General features: G+C 46.5%; 1 protein-coding gene across 7 annotated transcripts in view; it reads right to left on the bottom strand.

The window, feature by feature from the left end:
- Positions 1-22822, bottom strand: part of Lar (tyrosine-protein phosphatase Lar) — a 447011-nt gene that overhangs the window by 23390 nt on the left and 400799 nt on the right. For 5 of the 7 annotated variants that reach the window (XM_076792940.1, XM_076792949.1, XM_076792933.1 and 2 more), the window contains exons 6-10: positions 22561-22743; positions 6906-7016; positions 5681-5956; positions 4564-4848; positions 899-922 (exon numbers count right to left, since the gene is read on the bottom strand). In XM_076792940.1, the coding sequence (XP_076649055.1) occupies positions 899-922; positions 4564-4848; positions 5681-5956; positions 6906-7016; positions 22561-22743 (879 nt within the window). The remainder of the gene's footprint in view (positions 1-898; positions 923-4563; positions 4849-5680; positions 5957-6905; positions 7017-22560; positions 22744-22822) is intronic. The other 2 variants (XM_076792957.1, XM_076792973.1) reach the window with 1 other exon arrangement.

The following is a 22822-nucleotide window of genomic DNA, read 5'->3' as shown; positions in this document are numbered from 1 at the left end:
AATCTTGAAAACATGTTTCCAAAACAGTAATATTGCTCGCGAAAATTGGAGACCGTGCTGTAAAAAACCGGACGAGTCTAGATTTTGAGAATTGTGTAATCCAATCAGGAAAACAATCAGGAATATCCAAACAAGCACAATTTTACTGAAAAATACATTTACACTTTTCGAATGACAGGTTTCCGATTTTTTAATTTACAATTACTAAAGTGACAAAGATGCGTCCACTGTAAATAATGGTACACTCTTGTTTATTCAAGCAAACATTATGCTGATTATAGTAAAAATCGCACAAAATCTAAATAAATTCAACCGTGTTATGATCATATGTTGAGGATTCAGACTCGTTTTATCGTCGTTCGTACAGTTGTTTCAAGCAAAGTTTACCCAGCTCCTTCGAGACCATTAATTTTTCATTTTCGAGTAGTTCGTACGCGTTTTCGTACGCTTCATATTCCAACGCTTTATACTTGTATCAAAACGGCTCCAGTATCGTGTTACGAGAGTTAATGAGCGCCGCAGGTTTGGAGTTACAATACTCGATACTTTTCTTTGCAAAAATACCCATACATTGTCCTGTAATTCTATCCTGAAACCAGAGAGGTCCCATAATTTCAAGGAACATGATCGAAGTCGGATAAACCCGTTTGCTATTGTCTACATTCTAAATGATCCTCGGAGGACGATCCTACAGCACGCGTGATCGTGTGTGCGGGTGCGCGTGCTCCTACCAAGTGATATCAAATGAAATACCATATGTTCTACGACGAGAAATTAAAATATAACAAAAGAACAGGTGAGACAAACGGTAAAATCTAAGTACAAAACACGGAGAGAGACTAGTAACGATAGATGAGCATACATTGCTACAACACTCTTAGTATGTGGTTGAACTTACTGGCACCTCCATTTGTCGATTCCGCTATCGGGAAAAAAGGATGAACGATTATTCTTCAATGGATAACATCGGTGGATGAAAAACGCTGTATTATGCGCGGTGAAAATACGAATATCGGTGTGCGGCCTGCGGTCTCTGCGACCGGTTCCGTTCGTATTTCCACGAGGTGTGAAAAGAGTGCGCTACACTGTACATATACAGGGTGTCTCGCTAACTCTGTTACAACGCGATATCTCCGCTATTTTTTATGCTACGCGATATATAAAAAGGACAACTCATTTGCTTCGAGGGAATACGTACAGTCACTGGTATTAACATTCTGACACTCTTAAAAAGACGATAACTTTTTAAATAACGGACCACACGACTTGGACTTTTTTTACAACTCAGAACTAGTTCACCACGTGACGTGGAAAAGAAATCTTTAAAAAATTGTAACTGATCGAAATTTTAAAAAAATTTGTTTCCACGTCATGTGGTGAACTAATTGTCCCAAATTCTACAAAAAATCCAAGCCGTATGGACCAATATTAAGAAAGTCATCGTCTTTTTAAGAAAGTCCGAATATTATTACCGGTAACGGTACGTGTTCCCTCGAACCAAGTGATTTGTTATTCTGACATTTCGCGTTGCATAAAGAATAGCGTCGACATCGCCTTGTAACAGAGTTAGTGGGGCATCCTGTACATATGTACACATACATATATGTATATTTATATCGAGGAAAGGTGCAATTTCGCGTGCTGTCTCCCCGCGTATATTGGGTTTTCTCTTTTCCGAAAAAAAGAGACGGAGAGACGTTGGTTTCGGGGGTTGGGTCGAGGGGGCGGGGGTGCCATATCGGACACGGCCGGGGGGTTTCAGACAGAGACGGAAAAATGCAGAGCCGAAAACGAGACGTCGAATCTCCGCGACGCGATCGCGCCGAATACGCTCCGACAAAAAACACTAACACAGAGTGCAACACACACACAGAGAGAGAGAGAGAGAGAGAGTGAGAGTGTGTGAGAGAGAGAGACAGAGAAAGAGAGACAGTTAGAGAGAGACAGAGAGAGAAGAGAGTGTGGGTGGATGGGTTGGTGGGCGGTGGTGGGTGGGATTTTTCTGTGGGGATGTGGAAAAAAAATGTCTTTGTCACTTACATGAATCAAATCGTGCGTCCACGGCGGACAGCATGGAAAAAAAGGTAGAGATTTCCCTCAAAAACACGTGTCAAAATTTGTTCTTCCTTTCGTGGTGCAAAAAACATTATCTACGTGCAAAAATCTTACGCGCTCGCCGCGTTATCATCAGCTATCTTCCTCTCCCGGATCGCGGACAAGGAGAGAGACAGAGACAAAAACAATCGTCCGTTGCGCTGCTTTTCCTCCTTTCATCTCGTTCCGAGAGCGACTCTGTTTGGTTTCTGTGCCGGGTGAGCCGATAATCATAGGCGGGGTCTAATTCCGCGTGGAAAACCGAGCCGAAAATACGCCTCGCGATGGAACTTTGTCGAGCGATGCTCCGATGTTTTTGCTCTTCTTTCATTCGGGGAGAACGAGTTCGAACATCGACAAGACAAGATTCTCTTTTGGTCGCGGAGAAATTGTGATTCTCCGCTCGGTTTTTCGCGAGGAATCGCGCGCTACCATGAATATTGGGACACCGAGTACTCTGTATTTTGCGATAGATGTGTGAACGATGGCAAACAGCCGACGGGTTCGGTCGAAGCACCCGGTGAATCCTGGGTTCGAGCGAATCCATCGACTGGGATGACGTGGCAAGATGTTTCGAGGCGCGAACGTCTCGTCAGTGTCGAATCCTCGAAAGATTTAGGGTCAGAGTATACAAGACGGTCCTCGCCCTGTCAGGGAACGAGGCACGTTTTCGTAGGCCATACAGACCCGAGCGTGTTCGAAGGCTACTTGAGAGGCGCTCAAGTTGCTCGCAACAAAGGGCAAGTGCCGCGCACCATGGGGGTTTGCTACCAGAACCTCAGAATCGTTTACTCCCCTCTTACGGAAGGTGGAAGGGAGAAAAACATTATAAATGCTGTATTATTTAAAAAACTACTTTACCGACGATGATGACGTATTCATGGATTTTTCGATATTTTAAAGATTGTTGATTTTACAGACGTGTAAAAAAACGTATCACCCTTTTACAATGAAAATGAAAATGAGTTTTAGGGAGCTTATAGTGAAAACATAAGAGTGTCTACTAAAAATGTTGTCATTTGGAAAAAATGTTTTTTCCACCATTTATTTGGCAATTATTTTAAACAAATGCAATGTTTTCGTAGCAGGTACGTTTTTAAAAATTTGAAAAAATTGAAGTTACAGCCCCAAGGGTCTCCTAAATACAATTATTTGAAGTAAACGCTGCACTTTGATACACAGCCTGGCACGGCTGGCGCACGCTAGAAGCAGCGCCCAAAAGGCTGTTAGGCCGACCCGGGAGGCTGCCTATGGTCTCCCGCGTCCTGCTTCTACCGTACGCCAACCGTGCGTGGCTGTGTATCAAAGTGCAGCGTTCACTTCAAGTAATTTTATTTTCGTCAATTTTAGTGTCCGCTTTTTTTAAAAACAGGTTCGTAAAGTGAATTTCCCTAATAATTCATAATGGTATTAAATCCTGTGGCGGTATCCTGTCGCATATGTACAGTTGTCTAGCCGCTGCTCGTAACCGCTCGTCTGCTGTCCAAGAAGGCAATATTGCGGTGCAGCGTGCAACTTGAAATCACTTTAATTTCACCATTATTAAAGTGTCACCATTTTTGGGGAGTCTGTCGTTAGGTCTGCCTAAGAAAGAGGAAGAATCGTAAAATACGGCCACACATACGTTCACACTTGAACCGGTGGTAAAATTTGCAAAACAAAGATATGTCTTTTGTGATGATGATAAAAAAAAAGAAAATGTTTCTACCTTTAGTAATAACTGTGTTTTCAATTGTATTGTGAAAGCAGTTCTCGTAAAACTCGTCCAAAGTACCTCCCATGTTCACTTGGACCATATAGTATACTTCAATGTCATCATAATTCGAAACATAGTCCCAACAAAAAATAATCGGATTCACATGCAATGACCCCCTTCCTAATGTGAATATTTCCTTAAAAAAATAAATACTATTCTCCTTTTTACGATATATGACTAATTTACGTATAATGTAAGGATGTATGATGCTGTTTCACCAAAAGTCAGGAACGTTATCTATCTTCATGATGTTGTAGAGGAGAGATACCGATAGTTTAACTAAGGAACTGTGGAGGTCCTAAAAACATTTTTTTTGTGCCATGCACAGCAGGGAACTGTCAACGCGCTCTTGAAAGGTCATCTGGAAATGGTCAGACGTTAATGACACAGCCGTGTCGAGAAGAAATATAGTGAAGAACACTGATGTTCCGTCGACCTAAACCCTACACCCTGGTTTCGAATCTAGGGGCCATACGTGCACGGTGTCTTCCCCGTCTTGTATACTCTGACCCTTAGGAGATTGCATTAATTCGCGCCGCTGGGAATAGATGGCTCAGAATATTGTTTTCATTCGTGCCGTTAGGTTTCGAAGATTGTTTTTGTAATCGACATCTAGGACACGTTCGCGGATCTCGTGGCGAGGTGTTTACGCGTCGATGGTATAATGAGAGGCGAGAGAAGCGAACGTTCGCTGGGGAAAAAACTATACTGACTTGTCTCGCCAGTGGTGACGGTCACCGGGGCACTCGGGGGACCACGCCCAATGACGTTGACGGCTATCACGTAGAGCTCGTACTCCGTGTAAGGGCTCAGAGCTCGCACGTTGTAGTACATGGTCGTGATGCCCGATATCTCGGCGAACGCCTGGTTCACCTGCTTCGGCTTGTGCTGGATTACGTAGTACTGCAACTCGTCCGAACCTTTGTACGACCAGGTGAGCTTCACGGAGGTGGCCGTGATGTCCGAGACCTGTACGTTCTCCGGCGCGCTCGGCAGGGCTGAAATTTCACCACCGTGGTAAAGCCCCGTTCCCTTTTCTTTCGATTAACCCTTGCCCACGGACGACGATCCCGAGACGTAACCCTCTAGCTATTCATCATGCTTCTTCTTATACAAATTCTCTCCAACCAATAATATTAGGTTGCTGTGTATGGAATGTCTGATTTTTGACAGAAACGTTAAACAGACATCAACTTTTCCTAAATAAATCTTGTTCACCAAACTAAGCACCAGTGTAATCAATAGACTGCGGATTTTATGCGGAAGAAATATTAAATGAATATAATTGCTACATTATTTACAACATATTAAAATTATTAACAGAAGAAATCAATTTCTTTGTAACTCCTTTTTCTTGTAATTGATGCAATTTTTATTTTGCACGAAGATCCGCGGTCTATTGAGGATGACTTCTTGGTTCACAATTGAAATTGCTGTTGAAGGATTCGTTAAAAAATCTTTAAATTATGGAATGACCGCCGGTAATGTGTTAAGGATCAAGAAGATTGTACTATAGTAGATTTTGTGCGACGAAATCGGAATGAAATCGCAGGGCAAGGGTTTCGCAGCAGCGTATCGTGTATTCCGGCGCGAACGAACGGGGCAAGGAACTGCCGGCAAAATGCATTGTCCACGGTGTGTGTCTGCGCGACGGCCATAAGCCGATTGATTAGTCATCGAAACAGCACAGGCCACGGTTCCGTTCCGTTCCGTTCTGTGGAACGCGACGACCGTGATTGATCGTTCTACGTTACGTAGCCCCGTGCGCCCGCTAATGCGATCTCTGCGGATTTACGCGGAGGGCTCTCTCCGATCCATCTCGATACGAACATTGAACTTTCACCATCGAGGTGGCTTCTATCACCCCGAGCTCACTGGCTGCGGTGCAGGTGTAGTTCGCCGACTCCTGGATGTCGGTGAGCATCAGCACGTTCTTGCCGACAGGTAGATTGTCGTCCGGCGTTAGGTCGGTCGCCGGGTCTTTCTTCCATTTGACGTAAGGCATCGGGGAACCGACTGCCACGCAGGTCAGATTCAATGACGCGCCCAACATCACCTCGCTGACCGCCGGTGGATGTTTCGAGAACGATGGTGACACACGGCGAACTGCGCAGAACACGTTGCTTTATGTTTATTTTACTCTTCAATTTTCATTTCATTAAATTCTACGATTTTATGGAACTTTCGGGGTTGGAAGTCAAAGTGTTGAGCAGATCAAGATTAGCCCTTTGCACTCGGCGCTATTTTCATTCTAAAACTAAATTTTTCTTCCGTCTTGGAATATTTGCATTTTATTCATACGAAACTGATCCGATTTTATAATATTTAAATGTTTAGTGATCAATTAAATACAAATTTTGTAATATTTTTTGCAATTTCTTTGAAATAATGCCACAATAATTTCTAGTGCTGCTTCAGAGTCACCACTCGAGTGCAAATGGTTAGAAAAATATACGCATAGCAGATCAAGCCTCCCGGATCGAAATGAAAAAAATTTCACTTGAATCCGACCGAATGTTTCGCCAGGAAAAAATCACAAGTACCGCGCGTTTTAATAAAACATTACAATTCCAAGCTTCGGTGGTCCGTATTCCCTAAGCGACTTCGAAGCGAGCAAGGCGATGACTTAAACTCCCCCTAATTTCGCAGGAACAACATCCTGTTCGAGCTTTGAAGAAAATCTGTGGATCCCAACACAGCCCTCTCGAACAACGCGTCGGAACAAGAACGCTTCGATCGCGTAATGCGTATTCAAATTTGGAGCTACCAGAGTTACCGCAAGAAATGTCGCGTCCCCGGTGTAACGTTTGCGATGCGATTCCACGGCGCGCCGAATCCTTTGTGTCCTCTGTCCGGTCTGTTTAATTACGTTGCATTAATTTTAATTACAAGCAGGAAAACGACCGACTTTGCCGGACCGTGTGGCCGAGGTCGGACTCGCGAGAGCTCACCGTAATAAATTTGTTAAAGCGTCCGCGAGGGGGATAAGAATTCGGGGAACTTTGTTGTTGAACAACAATCTATTGTTCTTGACGTTTCACTCATTTCGGTGTACCTTTCACGTAGAGCTGGGACATCTTGGAAGACTCGGTGCCGACGGAGTTGGTCGCCACGCACTCGTATTTCGCTTGGTCGCTCGGGTTGGCATCGGTGATTTGCAGCGCTCCTGCAACAAAGGGAAAAACAGATTCTTGAAAAAAATATCACACTTACGATACCCGACGAATATCTCGGTCGAGCCATCACGACGAGACCCCCGTTCGTTAACAAGTTTTACGGTTAACTTTGAGCGGAGCCGCGTCAAAGGGAAAAGAACCCGCAGCCGCAGCCGCCGTCGGTGAATTATGCATTTTAATTCGATCGTTCCAGCGAACATATTTCTGGAAACCGCGCCACGGTTCTTTCGTCGAGTGCTCGATCGGTCGATGAAACTTTGAGAGCGCGGAAATCAGAGCACGAAGACGACCCCGTGCGTCTCGAGTATCTCTGAAACTGGTCGACATTATGACACCCTGAAAATTGCCGGAATAAGGGCTTAATATTTCTTTCATATCGAACAGCGATCGTAGGCGAAGCAGCGCCTTTTAATCGGATACAACACCGCTCCAGAAATTCAACGAACGATACGAGGGATTTTCATTGAAACCCGGAAATTCTAGAATTTTATTTTAAAAGTGATTTTTAGTTAGAAGAAACTTGACCCGGAATTATATGAAAAATCTAGATCAAAGCCTTCCGTGCGAATGACCGAAGTACAGTGATTTCTCTATATATGTCGCCAAGTTCTGGATGATAAACGTCGCGCAATTATCCCCTCTACCGTGGGGTATACCCCGTGAGGGTCCGCGAAGCTCGAGAGGCCTCGGACGCCGAGGAGTATAAACATAACTATATAATTATAGAATATAATTAGATAATTAGAGAATTATATAATTCTATAATTAGAGAATTCACTGCAGTGCGAAATAAAGGAAGGGTACTTTGACACTGCCTATACTTGCCAAGCTATTAATATATTCTGTCTCTACTTGCAAACGATTACATTATTGTGATAAATAATTAATTATTAGATTTAAAAGGAAAGGCTTCGTTAAATTTGTATTTTAAAGTCGGACATTTCCGAATGCGCCAAGAAAATAGAAAGAACAACGCCGAAGACGGTCGATATTGATTTGTCAAATTGCAGGGCGAAAACCGGACAATGCGAGAACGGTGTTACGCCGGCGGTCCCCCGGTTGTTCTTTCGCTTCCTTTTTCTATCGCTAATTGAGTTGGTAGCGGGACGAGGAACGCGCGGCTGGTGAAGTGGCGTGGAAGCTTCCTCTCCGAGAGAAGGACAGAGAGGGTCGAGGCAGAGAGTGCACGGAGGCGGCGAGTCCGTTTCAAAGCCCTGTTACAAACGCCGTCTATTCCACTTTCAGTTTGACCTGGCCGGTTCGTGCGCGATTTCCATGATGCATCAAGCCCCTTAGCACGATACCCCACGATGATGAACTGGCTGTTACGAGGCGTGTGATTATCTCCGTAGACGTCACTCCTTCGGTATAATTCAACCCCCGTCGGATCCCCGCCCCACACCCCCGACGACGACGGCCTCTCCGCGCCACGGTTTCTCGACTTCCGACTTCAGCTTTGCCGCCCCCTCGGCTCGTAAAGTAAACACCGACGATCGGCGGGGGTTTGTTTTCCGTCGATCGCAGGCTAGACTTTTTGTCGAATGCGCCGCCACGATAATTAATGCGGATAATTAATGGCCGATCTCGTCGGGAGCGTTCCTGCGAGCGGTGGCGAGCTCTTCGATATCACAGACTGGTTCGTGTCGAAGCAACGCGACTTTCGGGAATTTTTTTTCAACGATGGCTCGACGGAGCTTCCTGAAACTTTTAGTATGCTTTCGTTTATGTTTCAATATGCGCACAAAATTTTTCTTCCGTTAATACGACCGTTTCGCGCGGAGTTCGATCTGAACAGCACTGTATGGGGTGCACGGATTTCTGCTTTTGTTTTCCAGTGAAAAATTAAGCACAAGGGAGACCGGAGGAAGTTTTCATCCGTGCAATTTGATATTCTTCGAACTCTTTGCATATTGTAAGTGAAACTTTTAAAAAAGTTCGTACAGAATAAACTTTAAAATATTGACTCGATCAGTGTGAAGTGTATCAACTTGTTCCATCGCGGGGTGGAGAGTGTTCGGAGATTCTGATTCCGTTAAGCAAACTGCGATTTTTGTTGTAGAAATGTCTTATGTATATGATATTCTTTGATACAGAAGCATTGATTCGCGCAACGAAAAGGAAATCGATTTCTTCGAACGGTTACTCGAGTGTTCCCCTTAAATATTTTCCTACTAGTCCGGCGACCCTATGGATTTATAGGGTTTCGTTGTGAACGTGATTTCAACGAGGGAGAGAGAGAGAGAGAGAGAGGGAACGTGGGTGGGAGGGTCGGCCAGGGGTCGAGGGCAGAAAACACTCCATCACGAGCGAGAAGCCGAGGTGGTTTGATATCACGTACGATCGGAATACATAATCGAGCCTCATCTACAATTTCCAGTAAGCTGACCAGGAAGGAACGCGTGGTCATATTGTTATCCCATCCAGTCACGTGCCCGTTGTTAGCGTGGCTATGAAAAACTCGGATTGCCGTGAACAGCCCGGGCGCCGGAAACCGTTGCTCATCCTTTTCCTTGCGGGTTCTAACAACCCAATACCGAAACCGGATCGGCTCTCCTCATTCTACCGTGGGATGCCATTTAATTATTCAGCTCGCGTTCGCCGATCGGCCGCGCTCTCGTTACAACGACACACGGTGTACAACGCTTAAAGCTTCGGGGAGAACCGAAAACATCGCGACAAAACGCGTCCGAAACTTCGCGATGTAACGCGTGCGTTTAATGCGCCGCTGTCTCTCTCTCTCTCTCTCTCTCTCTCTTTTCCTCTCGACGTATCGGTAATGACAGCAGAAAACGCACGGTCCGTTACCTACACACACACCTCGCCAACAAAGGCAATTAGATACCCGATGCGAAACGACGCCGGGGCGAGGTGATTAGAAGGTTCTTTATGAATTCAGATCAACGATCGTCGCACGCGAGCCTCTTCGGCGTCGGAACAGACTCGGGCTTGCTAACGCGACTGTGTAACTGTCTTACATTGGTAAAAGTCTACGATATAGACCTGGGAGATGTGTCAAAGCTATCTAGGCCGCTTGAGTCGAATATCTATCAACCAGAATTTCAGATCTGCACGTCACTTACAGTCGTATTTTTAAATTACTATTGAGCGTAAACTGGTTCTTGGAGTCTATACATCCCTCGGAATCATATTTCCCAATTAATACGGAGCTATCAATGTCTAGAAGTTTCAGAATTATCCGATAAAGCAATTCCAAAGTCTCAAACTTGGTCAAACAGCCGCAAACTGGGGGTTTTTGGATTACATGTCACTTGCAATTGCATTTTCCCATTATCATTGGGCAATCGATGTTTGAGAACGCTGGAATGATACAGTGAAGCCTAGTTTGAATAGTGTCAAACAGCTTCAAACTAGGATTCCTAGGAATCATATTTCTGAATTAATACGGAGCTATCAATTTGTAGAAGTTCCAGAATTATCCGATAAAGCAATTCCAAAGTTACAAACTTGGTCAAACAGCTCAAACTGAGCTTCCCAGAAGCTATACATCCCTTGCAATCGTGTTCCTCAATTAGTTAGACTGCAGTCGTTTTTACGATACCCCAACTGTACAGGTGGGTGTTCCATGTCGGATGCAGATTTTGGTAAGCCGTAGGAGTTTCATTAAAATATTTCTACACCAATATCTGTTGTTACCACTAAATCCGTCTTTTATTCGCCTCACACCGTGTACAAAGTGTTGGAGGGGATGTGTGTTCAGCGGTTCACTATTATTATTGAGCACGATTTCGACACGCCAATCGGGATGGCAACGGTCCGCGCGACTGTTGGCAAATATTTGCGGTGAATATCTGGCGTTTGGCGAATCGGCTTCCGCGCTGTGAGAATAAACGGGGAGGCGTTCTTCTTTTTTTTTCGTTGCGGGGAGACAGCGGCAGGGCACGTTTCAGCTGTCAGTGGGCGAGGAGGAAACGTTTCTATTCGAGTCCCTTCTCGCAGGGAGGACGCAGACGTCTCGGCATAAATATGTACAAAGATATCGAGCTTGGGAATGCACGGCGACGTAGAGACAGAGAACGAGAGAAAGAGGGAGGGAGCAAAGGCAAGAAGCGCGCGCGTCAGGAAAAAGCGTCGAAACTATTTGTGTGTTTACCCCGTCGATATTGAAATATCTTTCCTTATATTTAATATTACGAGTGGTAAACGCGAAACGTACACGCGCGGTGTGCAACGACTCGTACTTTATTCACTATCGTCTATTTCCCCTGCCGTTCGTTTCCCTCCGCCGAGATACGGTAGGAAGGGAATACAGATAGAAACCGATGTGGGCGATGACTTCGAAAGACGGAGCGCGCATCGTTCGCTCGATTCGATTGAGATAGAATGCAAACAGAAAATATGTTTACCCCGAGGCTGCAGCCACCGCCGCCGCCGCCGCCTCTTGCTGCCAAAGCTTTCTCCCTCCACTCTCCCCGCTTTCTCTATCTCTCTTTAGCTCATTCCTCTTGCGCTCTTTCCAGCGTAGGGTGCATCGTCGTAACGGCCCGGGAGAAAGAAAAAGGAAGGAAGGGAGCGTAAGGGAAAATTTGTTTCGTTCTTCCGCGAGCCGGTGCCGGTTCAATCGTTTTCATAATTAATACACGGGGCTGGACCCGCGTCGAGTTATCGACCGGGGGTACAAAAGTCAATTATAATTACGCGCGAGAGAGCTCGACTCGAGTGGAACGAAAGAGGCAAAGGGAGGAGAATTGGGCAGCGGTTCGTGTACTGTGCTTTTCCAACGGTGCGCGAGCGCTCGTTCGATTCAGTCAAAATACAAACGGAAAATATGTTTACGTTGGATCGGCGGGCTTTCCTGTCGACCACTCGGCTACCGCGGTCCTTCCGTTTCGGTGCTCGAAAACGTGATCCTGTATGGAAATATTCTAACCGTTCCGTTTGTTTTATTCAATAAGTGATTTCGCGAATGACGGACCATCGACCGATTATTTCTCTCGTCCCATCGAAATTCCGCGTTTCGAAGTTTCATGGATGATTCTTTAGATGAGAACAAATGGAAACTATGGAGCATCATTTTTCTATTCTCCGAGAAAGTCGAGCTCGAACACATTCCTCGAGCTCGCGTGCATTAGCAGCTGCAACTAGAAATGGCGAGCCATGCACAGACACGGTAGAAGACCCTGATTCGATACGACGCGTGTCCGACGAAATTTCCAAGGCTTAGTTTCCACTCTTGCTATTGGATAGGAGTCGGCTAATGTGTCTGCGCACGGCTCGCCGTTTCTACTTCTTATAGATGCCGCACGACGAATTTTTAAACTCGATTTTCTCGAAAGCCGAGCCCCCGACGAGGAAACTTTGTTTTCCTCGTTGTGTTTATTTTTGCTGGGAGAACCTTCTTATGCTTTTCTTGAGTATTCAAACGAAGAGTATTGTTCGCGGTTCCTGTGCATTCATGACAAAAATCAGATCGAGTTCGAGAGCCGAGGTTAAATCGATTTATCATAGTCTTCTTCTCGCTCCCTATCGATCGTCGAGTAGATTCGTCGCGACGTCTCGGTGTTCGTTGAAAAAATGTCGGGAAATTTTCGACTGGGACAAACCTTTACGTTTCGGCTCGTCGAGGGGTTGTAGAAAGAGCGCGTGCGCGCACGTGTTGGGTCGCATTAACGTCAAATGCGTCCCGGTTCGCTGATATATAAGAGAGAATGACGGGAGACGGGAAGATTATGCGGGCATGGAACGTCTTTCGCGAGGATTCGAAGCAGTCGTGTCGGTTCGCGAATGCGTTCTACCAGAAAGGAAATCGAATTACCCGTTGACGTTCCCACACACCGCCCTGTCGTTCCTATTCGCCAGCAATGAAACGAGCCGTTAATTGTATGTATGCACACGTTGCTGCGGGAGATCTTCCCCGGTTCCTCGAGTCGCGCAGCATCATCGAAATTGAAAATTTCCCTCGCGTGTAAATCAATTTTTCGACACACCATTCACCTGTGTCGGCTTCACCGTATTCAATTCTAGCATTTCAATTATACAATGAGGAATTTTACATCCGACACGGCCGCATAATCGCGTCACTGTTCGAGCAGATTTTTCCAAAGTGACGCTTTACCCTTAACTATGATCGTTTGTGAGATTGATTTCAGTATTCATTCATACCTATTGCAATTTTGATAATATCAGCGGGGAAAAATTTTCATCGGATAACAGATCATGAATAAGAGTAACAAATAAAAGTTTATTCGTCACTATCGAATGAATGTTCAATTAAATAAGTGTTTGATTAGAATTTTTATTTGATTTGTTTTATTTTTATTCTGATAAAAATGTATACAGTTTGTACATTCAATTAATCTATGATATTCGATTCGTGTCCTCTTTTCACGTATAAAGCTCGTAATTAACTGATGAGTAATTCGTACATTTACTATTCTGCCGCGGCTGATGTATTTACGTCATTTTGGATTATGACATGAAATCGATGTGTTGCATGTGTAAGTGTTGTATTTACACATTCAGTCGATTCATGTTACGATACAGGAGGACAAAGTCAACTAATCATAAACACAATCTCAGCATTACGAGCGCGCGTGACTGAATGTATCTGCATAAAAACACTTAGAAAAGTTACGTAAAATCAGAAGAAATGAACAATTATTCGTATTATTATTCGAATAATTTTGCAATCGCTATTCGAATAAATAACGATGAATTATTCCACTGAATAGACAGAACAACTGGTTACGAATGATGAATACAATAAAAAAATATTCGGCTGAAAAGAATTGATTCGAATAATTATTTTCAACTAATGTTCAACTCTGTAGTAAACTAATTGTTCTAACTTCTCAAAAAGATCCGAGTTCCATAGTCCAATATTAAAAAGCTATCCTGTTTAGAAGAGTGTCCGAATATTATTGCGACTGAATGTTATAAGAATGGTCCGCTGTTCGAAGCTTAATGGCGCAAAATTAGGTAGCACAGTCGATCTAATCGGGCGGTGGCATTCATGCTGTGGCTCATCTCGGTTCCCGGGGCATTCTGCTCGCTCTGGTCGCGGGAAAAGGCAGGAATATAAGCGGCGCAGGGGTAGCAAGGTAACTTACTCAATCCCCCTCGGTGCGGAGCCAGCGGCGTCATAAGTCAACCCCCGTGGGTGAAGGGTGGTCTAATGGCCGGAGGGGAGGTTCTGGAGGTTCTAGGGGTTAGAAGAGCGGCGGGGGAGGGTTGCGGGGCAGAGGCGGTTCTCGGGTGGAAAACACGGCGGAAAAGGAGATCGTGGGTCTCTATAGCCGCGTAACGTGTCGGGCGAAGGAACGAGCGTGGAGCTAGGAAGACCGGACGGACGCCGGGAATTTCAGCGCACAGGTGTTAAGACGTGCTCGTTTCACCTCGGGCTTGTTTCGAACTTTGCCCTTCTTCTTCCCCGCGCGCCACTAGCGAAACTTCGGCCCCGAGGATATTTTACGAATGTCGGGGGCGAGGCGTAAAACCATCCCCCGGCCCCCGAGAAAGGCGGGAGGAGTTCTCTCGGCAGGACGTAACGCGAGTTTACGGTGGCGAATTAGGGGCACGGTGTCGTACACGATTATCGAGAGACGGGGGCACGGGCAAAGAACCGGCGAAGGCGTCGTAAATAACGCGTTTCGCGATCCCCGTTGCCCCGCCGGTTATTACCAACGATTTTCTGCGCTTATCTTTCTCTCTCTTGTTTTCTGCACCCCTGCGTTATCGCTACGGACAATTACAGAAGTTTCGAAACGATCGGCGATATTATGCCGGAATTAAGAACAGGGAACGAGCGAGCTGGCGGGCCTCGAAGAAAACGGGCGATACGAGGCCGGCCCGGAAGAAGGAGAAGGCGGGCGAGAGAACACCGAGAATCCCAGGGCAGGTGTTAAGCACCGGTGGGTAGTACCTCCGGGCTTGTTTCGAACTTCCCAGCCCTGCTCATCAAGCCTCGCAGCTTTAATGCTGGAAATTTTATGAGTGTTGACGAAGCGTTAACTGCCCTCCCGCGCTTTTACTTTATCCGCCTTTCCCCGTCATCGTCATCGTCGTCGTCTTCGTCCCCCCTCGGCTTTCCTCACGCCGCCGTTGCTCGTCGTTTCCCGTTAGTCGGTGGCTTTACGAGCGGAGAAGCGCAAAATATAATTTAATGATTCTCGATGCGTCGAGCCTCCGCCGCGGCTTGGCTCGGTTTACCACGTAATTACGCGAGTCCTGTCCTTTGTGTCGGTTTTCGGCTGGTTGTTGTTGCCGCTTTTCCTCCTCGCAGAAAATGCGAACGGTACCGCGCGACGAAAACCAGACGCTCGATAGGCGGTTGTCGGTCGCTGCGCTGTCTTCTCGTAAACGCCCGCCCGGAGGACTAATGAAACGTTAAATTGGTTTATTCCGCGTGCCGTGGAATCCGCGGCAGTTTAATTCTCTTCAATTATCGTAAAGTGCTCGACACCGGGGCAAAGCGGCCGTTATTTTAATACGGCGGACCAGCGTCACGCTGTCCGCTCGCACCGAGACCCCGGGCCCGGCCTGTGTCTAACTTTAATTAATTTGTCTCGTTTGCGCGATAAACGGAAATGGAGATTCGCGACCGCATTGTCCGGCCGCGTAACGCCGCCTCTCTTTCTCTCTCCCTCCCTCTCAGTCTTTCCCTTTTTCTCTTCCTCTCTTTCTCGCTCCCGCAGGCCTTTTGTCCGTCGACGCCGCAAAGAATTTCGGAATTACATTCCCCACCCCGGGAAACGACAGCGGCGGGCTTTTACTTCCGCTTTTCGTTGATTTTTGATGCTGCTGCGCCGCCGCGACGATACCCGGCCACCAACCTGCAGAACTTTTCACTGAGAACCTTCACCATCGAACACGGATGATGGGATTCCGCGGAATTTAACGATACCCGCACGCTTCAACACGGTTTCCAGCACCGCGACGCGATAACCGGCTACAGCACACCGCCGCTATTGCTCCGCGTAAATTGCCCGGGCTGCGCACCTACTTTCACGAATGAACGCAAACAATGACTACCGCGGACTTGTAACAATGCCCGTAGACGTCGGCCGCATGAAAATTTCAACCCCCGAACCTAACGCTCCGCGCCGACAATGGCGGGCCGTACTCGCGAATTTATTAGGTCGACCAAGCAGTATCGATAGACCGCGATTGATAATGGCGGAATATTCGCCGTAATTCCGGAATTCCTGCGTGACGCAGGCTTAACATCGTCTGCCGTTTTCCAAATTGATTATCACTAGACCGCGAAGAACGTTTGTGCGAAAATAAAAATTGTCTGCATTAATTGCAAGACACGGGAGCAACGTAGACGATTATTTATTTTGCCAATAACTGTGCATGAGCTGAAAGTAATAATAATTGTTTTCGTCACAATGCATAAAATCCGCAGTCTAATAATAAAAATGGCGAAGTGAACTCGATCTTGTCATTCTTACAAAGCAATAAATGTGAGTCACTTTTTATGCTCCGTAGGTGTGGTGTTGTAACATCATCGGAATTCTACACGAATTCGCTGTTCTACAAGTTTGTCCTTTATTTTTCGAATAGATCAGCACAGCAAGAAAGCCGTACAGCGAAGAAACTGGAAGCCGAGCTAGAGGACAGGTCCCGAAACTAGGCTGCAGAGTGCGAACAAACAATTCCTCGTCCGGCCAGGCATAACATTTTTTTCTCCAGCGGGAAATTGGAATGAGCGAGTCGCGCGCGTACGTGGGGCCGGTTTTTCGCGCGCGTTTCGTTCGTGGAGCGCGAGGAACGCTCGGGCAAAAACCGTGGGGCGGTCGGCTTCGTTAACGGCCGAGCTCTGCCTTACGACTTTTAGTCGTTAAACGCGTTACCATCCTTGCGCGCGCGACTCCTGCAACACTTTGTCTCTCCCTTCTTCTCGCCGGGTTTCTCGCCCCCCCCCACCCTTTTCCGTCCCACCACTGCGGGCCGCGCATCGTTTCCCCGTGCCATCCATTTTCTTTCCGCGGGAAGTTAGTACGCGGATACACGCGGCGAAGTACATTGCCCTCGTCGTGTACTTTTTGCGATACATTAAGCCGTATATTTTATGGGATATACGTAGCGAGGCGGCGCCGTATGGCGGCGGCGTACACCTTCTAACGGTATTGACGGGGGCACGAGGGGGGTTTCTCCAACGCCGCCGCGAAGACACGCGAATAACGTTAAGGGAGCGAGAGCGAGTGACTGATGCGACTAGAGGGGAATGCTTTCCGCTTCGAGCTTGTCATCCTAGCCGCCCTTGCTCCCTTATTCTCTCTCCGTCGCCCTCCCTCTGTCTTTCTCTCTCAACTTCCAACTCGACGCGTACACCTCGGTCACGATTCCACGCAGACGCATCCGCTGCGACGCAGAAACCACGCATACTGCGTCCGAAGCTAGCAAACACCACCCTTGCCACAGTAGGAGAAAGAATTTTACACAGACATTATTTCATGCTTAACCCCCCAGGGACGGCATACCTCGTGCTCATTGTGAGGAATATTTCAAAATTGATTACGGGAGGTCAGATTATTTAGGTGCTATGTGTTTCCATGCATTTTTCTTCGGTTTCTTCAATTTGAAGATAGCTAGGGAAAATATCAAAAAGTTAAGAGATTGTTTTAACATCTGTAACGTTTCCGAGGGGATAACTTCTTGATTAGGGAATGTCTCAGGACGAGTGGTACAAGTGGACACGAGGTGATTCTATTCGCATGATGAGTAAAAGAAACGAATAACATTGCCACGGTTGATGCTCGATTTTCGGGAAAATTCAGTTTGAACATTCGACGCCTATGCGTGATCTAGCGCTCACAAGAAGTAGAATTAGCCGGTCATGGTCAGACGCCGATTCTAACTCAACCACATGCATAATTACTAGGGAACATTTAAAGATGAAGAAGTTAGTAGCACTGAGAAGAGAATAATACGGCTGGGGATTAAGATAAAAGAGAATAGATTGCTACTAGCTGCTCCAAAGCCAGCTGAACATACAGGATACGGAATTCTGTGCAATATTTCATTAAAAATCTGTAACAGGTGACCGTAAAAATTACTGGACCATGTCCTGCAACATGCGAGAATATTCAAGAATTTTTTAGTACCTATTAAAACACAAATTCCTAAAAAAAAAACGTGCATGAACTTCGACGATCCAGTATGCAGTCGACGTCACTATGCGGACGACGTCAGTAAAAATAAGCTTGCAAACGAGGGCGAAGAACCAGGTTAAAAACGTTAAAACTGTCACAAGTTCCCTCGCACCAACAACACTACAACTGACCCTATCCAGACTATATAAAATTAAAAACTACAGGTGGACATCCATAAAATGAATAGGATGAGATACGAATAGTTTGTTGCCCAATGCAGTAATCGTCTAGTGTATTAAATGAATAGACAGCGGATCCTCATGCGAAATAAACATTGCATCGATTGCAAGAAACAGCAGTAGCCTTATTAAAATTTCTTTCCTTCCTTAACGATTTGAATCATTTCAAAATAATATATTGACATTCTTACATTCTTTTGACCCTTCTACTATTTCAATTTGCACATCTCGTTTCTGTCATAAATGCTTAAAATCCGCAGTTTACAAATGAAATGTTCACTTTTTAGAGTAGAGAAATGATGTATGCTAAACCAGTCGATTCTTCCAAAGCTACAGAGAACAATGAATTGTTTACAAGCTTCCGTGTAAATTTCACGAAGCGTAACGCACTAGGTGTTTAAGTAGTTATTCAAATTTCAATCCCGGGAGGTTTTTTTCGCGGTTCGTCCCCATCTGCGGCGCGCGTCGGCGAATTTCCTGCGCGTCGACTGTGAAAATATTTTAGTATTTCTCGGATGGAGTCCCCGGGTCCGGCCAGGTCGTATCCGATCAAATTTCCGTTCCAATAGGGTAAAGGCGAGGGTGCTGTTGGTTTTGGCAAGGTTCCCTCGCGAGAATCTCCGATAAGATGACCGCGAACGCGGCTCCGGCGGCCGCGTGCACGCGGACACGACCCGGGGACACGAGCACGCACGCGATATTCCCGTTTATACGTGCGATGCATGCGCCAGCAGTTGCTAGAGTCGTAAGATCGACGAACGTGCGCTATAGTCGGGCACACGTAGAGGTCTCCGGTGCACCGGGTACTCCGGGACGCGTGTGCATGCAACTCCGAGGAACCAGGATCCCGGGGAACCCGTTGCCCGAACACACGGATTCGATTCAACAATTTCGGGCCATTCGCAAAAATCTGCAAATTTTCCCTTGTGCTTCTCCCGTTGCCCTCTGAAATATACCGCTATTGTGACAGCGATTGCAGAACAATCACCCCTCAAAAGTCCCGCAAAATCAAAGCAATATAGTCGTTGTAATAAAAAGTGCAACGTTTAAGTTTATCGCAGGAATTACTTCTTGAACTCTTTCAGATAGTGCAAATTCCAATCAAGTTCGTTACAAACGATTGTATTATGAACAAAATGAATTCTTAGAAACAGATGAAGAGTTGTGTCACCCACGTATGACCAACGTGGTCGCCATGTTAATTTCATTTATTAAATGATTTCACAATTCACTGGAATACTCCATTTTATTAATAACGATAAATTGAAGATTATCGAATTTATGTAACGATCCTATATTATCCGAAGGGAGCATAACGATTGAGACGTTAATCAGTGAATTTGCGACGGTCAGACGGAAGTGGAATTAATCGCCGTTCGTCAGACAGCAGAGCATATAAGGAAACAGGCAAGAAACCGAAGGCTTTAAACGACGACAGGTGAAAGAGTCATTAAACCACTGTGATGGCTCCATCGCGATACTAAGAGGCATTGCATGACGTCGCGTGGAACAGGTGCAATGCGTCGACTCGGACTAATAAATTTCCAAACGTGCAAAAAGTGTGCGCAGTTTCGCTGGCTCGATACATTCTACCGAGGTAGCGAATCAATGCAGAATTTTGACGGGCGAGCGTGGAAGTCAGTATCGAAGGGGTTAATCGTGGGTGGTTCGTGTTTCAATGTTGTGCGACTGTGCCGAGGGCGGTGGAGCAGTGTCGCGACGCCGCGCGTCGCGGTGAGTGCTCCGGTCGTAACGAATTTTATGGCGAAGTCTGTACTCGGAATACGCGGGCCCGGGATGTATGCATAACGCATGCACGTACACGTAACCGGGCGCGCGATACAGGCGAACGATACCGGCGTGTATGCAGCCGGCTTTCCTGCATCTAATGTACACTTTTCACGTCGAGGCAAACTGCGCCGGCCGCCGTAAAGATAGTCGGGCAAGTGCACGCCGGTATTACGTGACGTGCCGCTCGATAATGATACCGCCATTGCGATAAAAACAAAGTGAACGTTCCACACACGCCTCTGCACGACGTTCACGCGTGCGCGGGCGTGTGTGTATGGGTAAACGTCGCCCTCGTCTCTCGTCGATGCGTGTATCTGTTTGTGTATATGTGCGTGCGTGCGTGCACGTGTATCGCAGCTAGCCGCCACGGAAAAATAATGATAATAGGTTACATCGTGCGTTAGCGAAACAACTTCGCTGCTATATAGAAAACCGCGCGGCCGTGCGCGCGCACGTTCGTTTGCCCCGTTATCGCGAATTATATTTCGCGAATCGCGGCTCCTCATTAACGTCCGGATCTGTCGACGACATTTCGCTCGGCGTCCCGCGGATTAAACGCGAAACCCACCGCGAGAATTCGCCGCGGGAAACCCGGCTCGCCCCTTCCTTTCTCCTTTTGTCCGGTCTTCGAACAGACCCGATGATCATGCTCGATGCTCTCCGCTGTTGAAACCGTGTCCGACCACGACGACGACGGAAGACTCGCCTAACAGTTTGTCCCAAGCTTTTAGCTTTATTTGGAGACGCTCGTAGAATAGGTCTGGCAATCGTAATCCCACAACGTTCGTTCGTTTGCACGTTCTGTAGTATCGTTGAAAGCATCGGAAATATTTCAGGTGATATCCTAAGTGGCTCACATCTTGTGCTATATCGCGTCAAACTCGTGATGGAGATTTGAAAGAACATGTCTTAAGTATAGGGATTACTCCTTTCTAAGTACCCTACTCTCCTATTCGAACATTGCAACCATCAAGAAAATTGTTAAGGGGTTAACCCTCACTCGTTTCTCATTTTTCTCTACCCTCATCTTCATCCCTTTTCCATTTTGAGAAGATCAGTGTGTTGGAAAGACAAGCAATCGACTTCATGAATTCCTCCTCTGAAAATGGAAACTAGTTTAAGGTGCGGTAATTGTTCCTAACTAATTAGACGATTTTCAGAACATATCGCCTATCCATAATCAGTGAAAAATGTGCCACATTGACTCAAGGGACTCACGAAGCTTGGAAAGAGCATGAATCTCGCGCGAGGACACTAGCAAGTAGTGTAAGTCGGCGCGAAGTCAGACGGTGTGATTCGACAGCGTCATCCGAAGTCATCGGATCTTTCGAGGATTTTTCGGTGGAAAACGTCGATGATATTGATCCTATTCGCCGAGCAGACACGAAGCATACTTCGCGAGCAGAGCAGAGCAGGTGCGCGCTCTCGGCAAACGAGATGAATGTGCTGGATGTTCCCATATCGCGTGACCACTCGATCAACGCTACCGCGAGTTGACAGTGACTTACGCACTCTGGCACTCGACGAGATATGACACGCGCCACCGGGCTTCACCCCATTGTTACCTGCCCTCCCTCTCCCACTCTCTCTCTCTCTTGCTCCCAGTCTCTCTCATCGCACCCCACCCACTGTACCGAACATCTTCGATCTATACACCATCCATATTTTTCTTCCCCTCGACCTTTACGCAGCCTCCGGTATCCACTTCAACCGGGGCTCTCTCAACACCCGCGCCTTTAATCTTCGTTAATAGACTTTATCTCACGGTGATTTACAAGCTTATTCGCGACTCTTCGGTCTTCGGGGCTGCGAAGCACACCCTCGAGGAACACCACGAACAGCAGGATAATTAGAACAGCGAGAGAGGGAGCGCCTGGTACACAAAGTTAGCATGGATTTACGGCGCGCTCGCTGCTTTTGCCTTTTTCGAGACTCGCGACGGTTTTGGGATCGGTGACGATCGATCGAGACGTTTTGGGTCAAACTTGCGAGGATCACAAAAATACCTCGAATCTTCGTTGAATAGTGTCAGCGCATTCTTAAAATACGGGAATACATTCACGTCGACACAACTGTAGATTCATTCTAAAACCGAAAGTCTATTCTCAGAATATTTGTAACCAGCATTGAAGCATTAAAGTAAACATAATGACAAATATACGTTTAACTTCCTCCTCCGGGACGTTATTAACTTTTTGCACCCGCCTGTCCCCGACTGTTTGCAAAATCCGGTTTAACTATGGAGCATCCGCTTCTTCGTAGTACGATTGACGGAATAACGGTGGCCGAATAAGAATAGCAAATTTCTGCTTGAAATTTCGCCGGAAACCGGGAGTTATTTTCGGCAAATTAAAACACCGTGCAATTCCGAGCGCGGACGATGTAACCACCGGTTTAACACGGCTAGAGCTGTAGGTAGAGAGGGTGGTAGAGCTGATTTAAATACTCACCGGTGTCGAGGACCGTGTAGCGGGAGTTGGTCGGATCGATGGGCAGCTTGTTTTTGACCCAGGAAATAATAGGTGGCGGTGATCCAACGGCGGCGCAAAGGAGGACGGTGTTGTGTCCGATTTCGACCGCCTTGGCCGACGGCGATTGGGATATCAACGGGAATCCGCTAGGCAGTTTATCTCCTGTAGCAGAAAGAAAATCGACGGATTCCATTAGTCGTCCTGAAGTGAAAAGCATCTATTAACATTTTGAAAATTCAAA

The sequence above is a fragment of the Halictus rubicundus genome, chromosome 1 (genome assembly GCF_050948215.1).
Source record: "Halictus rubicundus isolate RS-2024b chromosome 1, iyHalRubi1_principal, whole genome shotgun sequence".
Lineage (NCBI taxonomy): Eukaryota > Metazoa > Arthropoda > Insecta > Hymenoptera > Halictidae > Halictus > Halictus rubicundus.
Note: the sequence above shows the minus strand (reverse complement) of the source record. Positions and strands in the feature narration are given on the sequence as shown.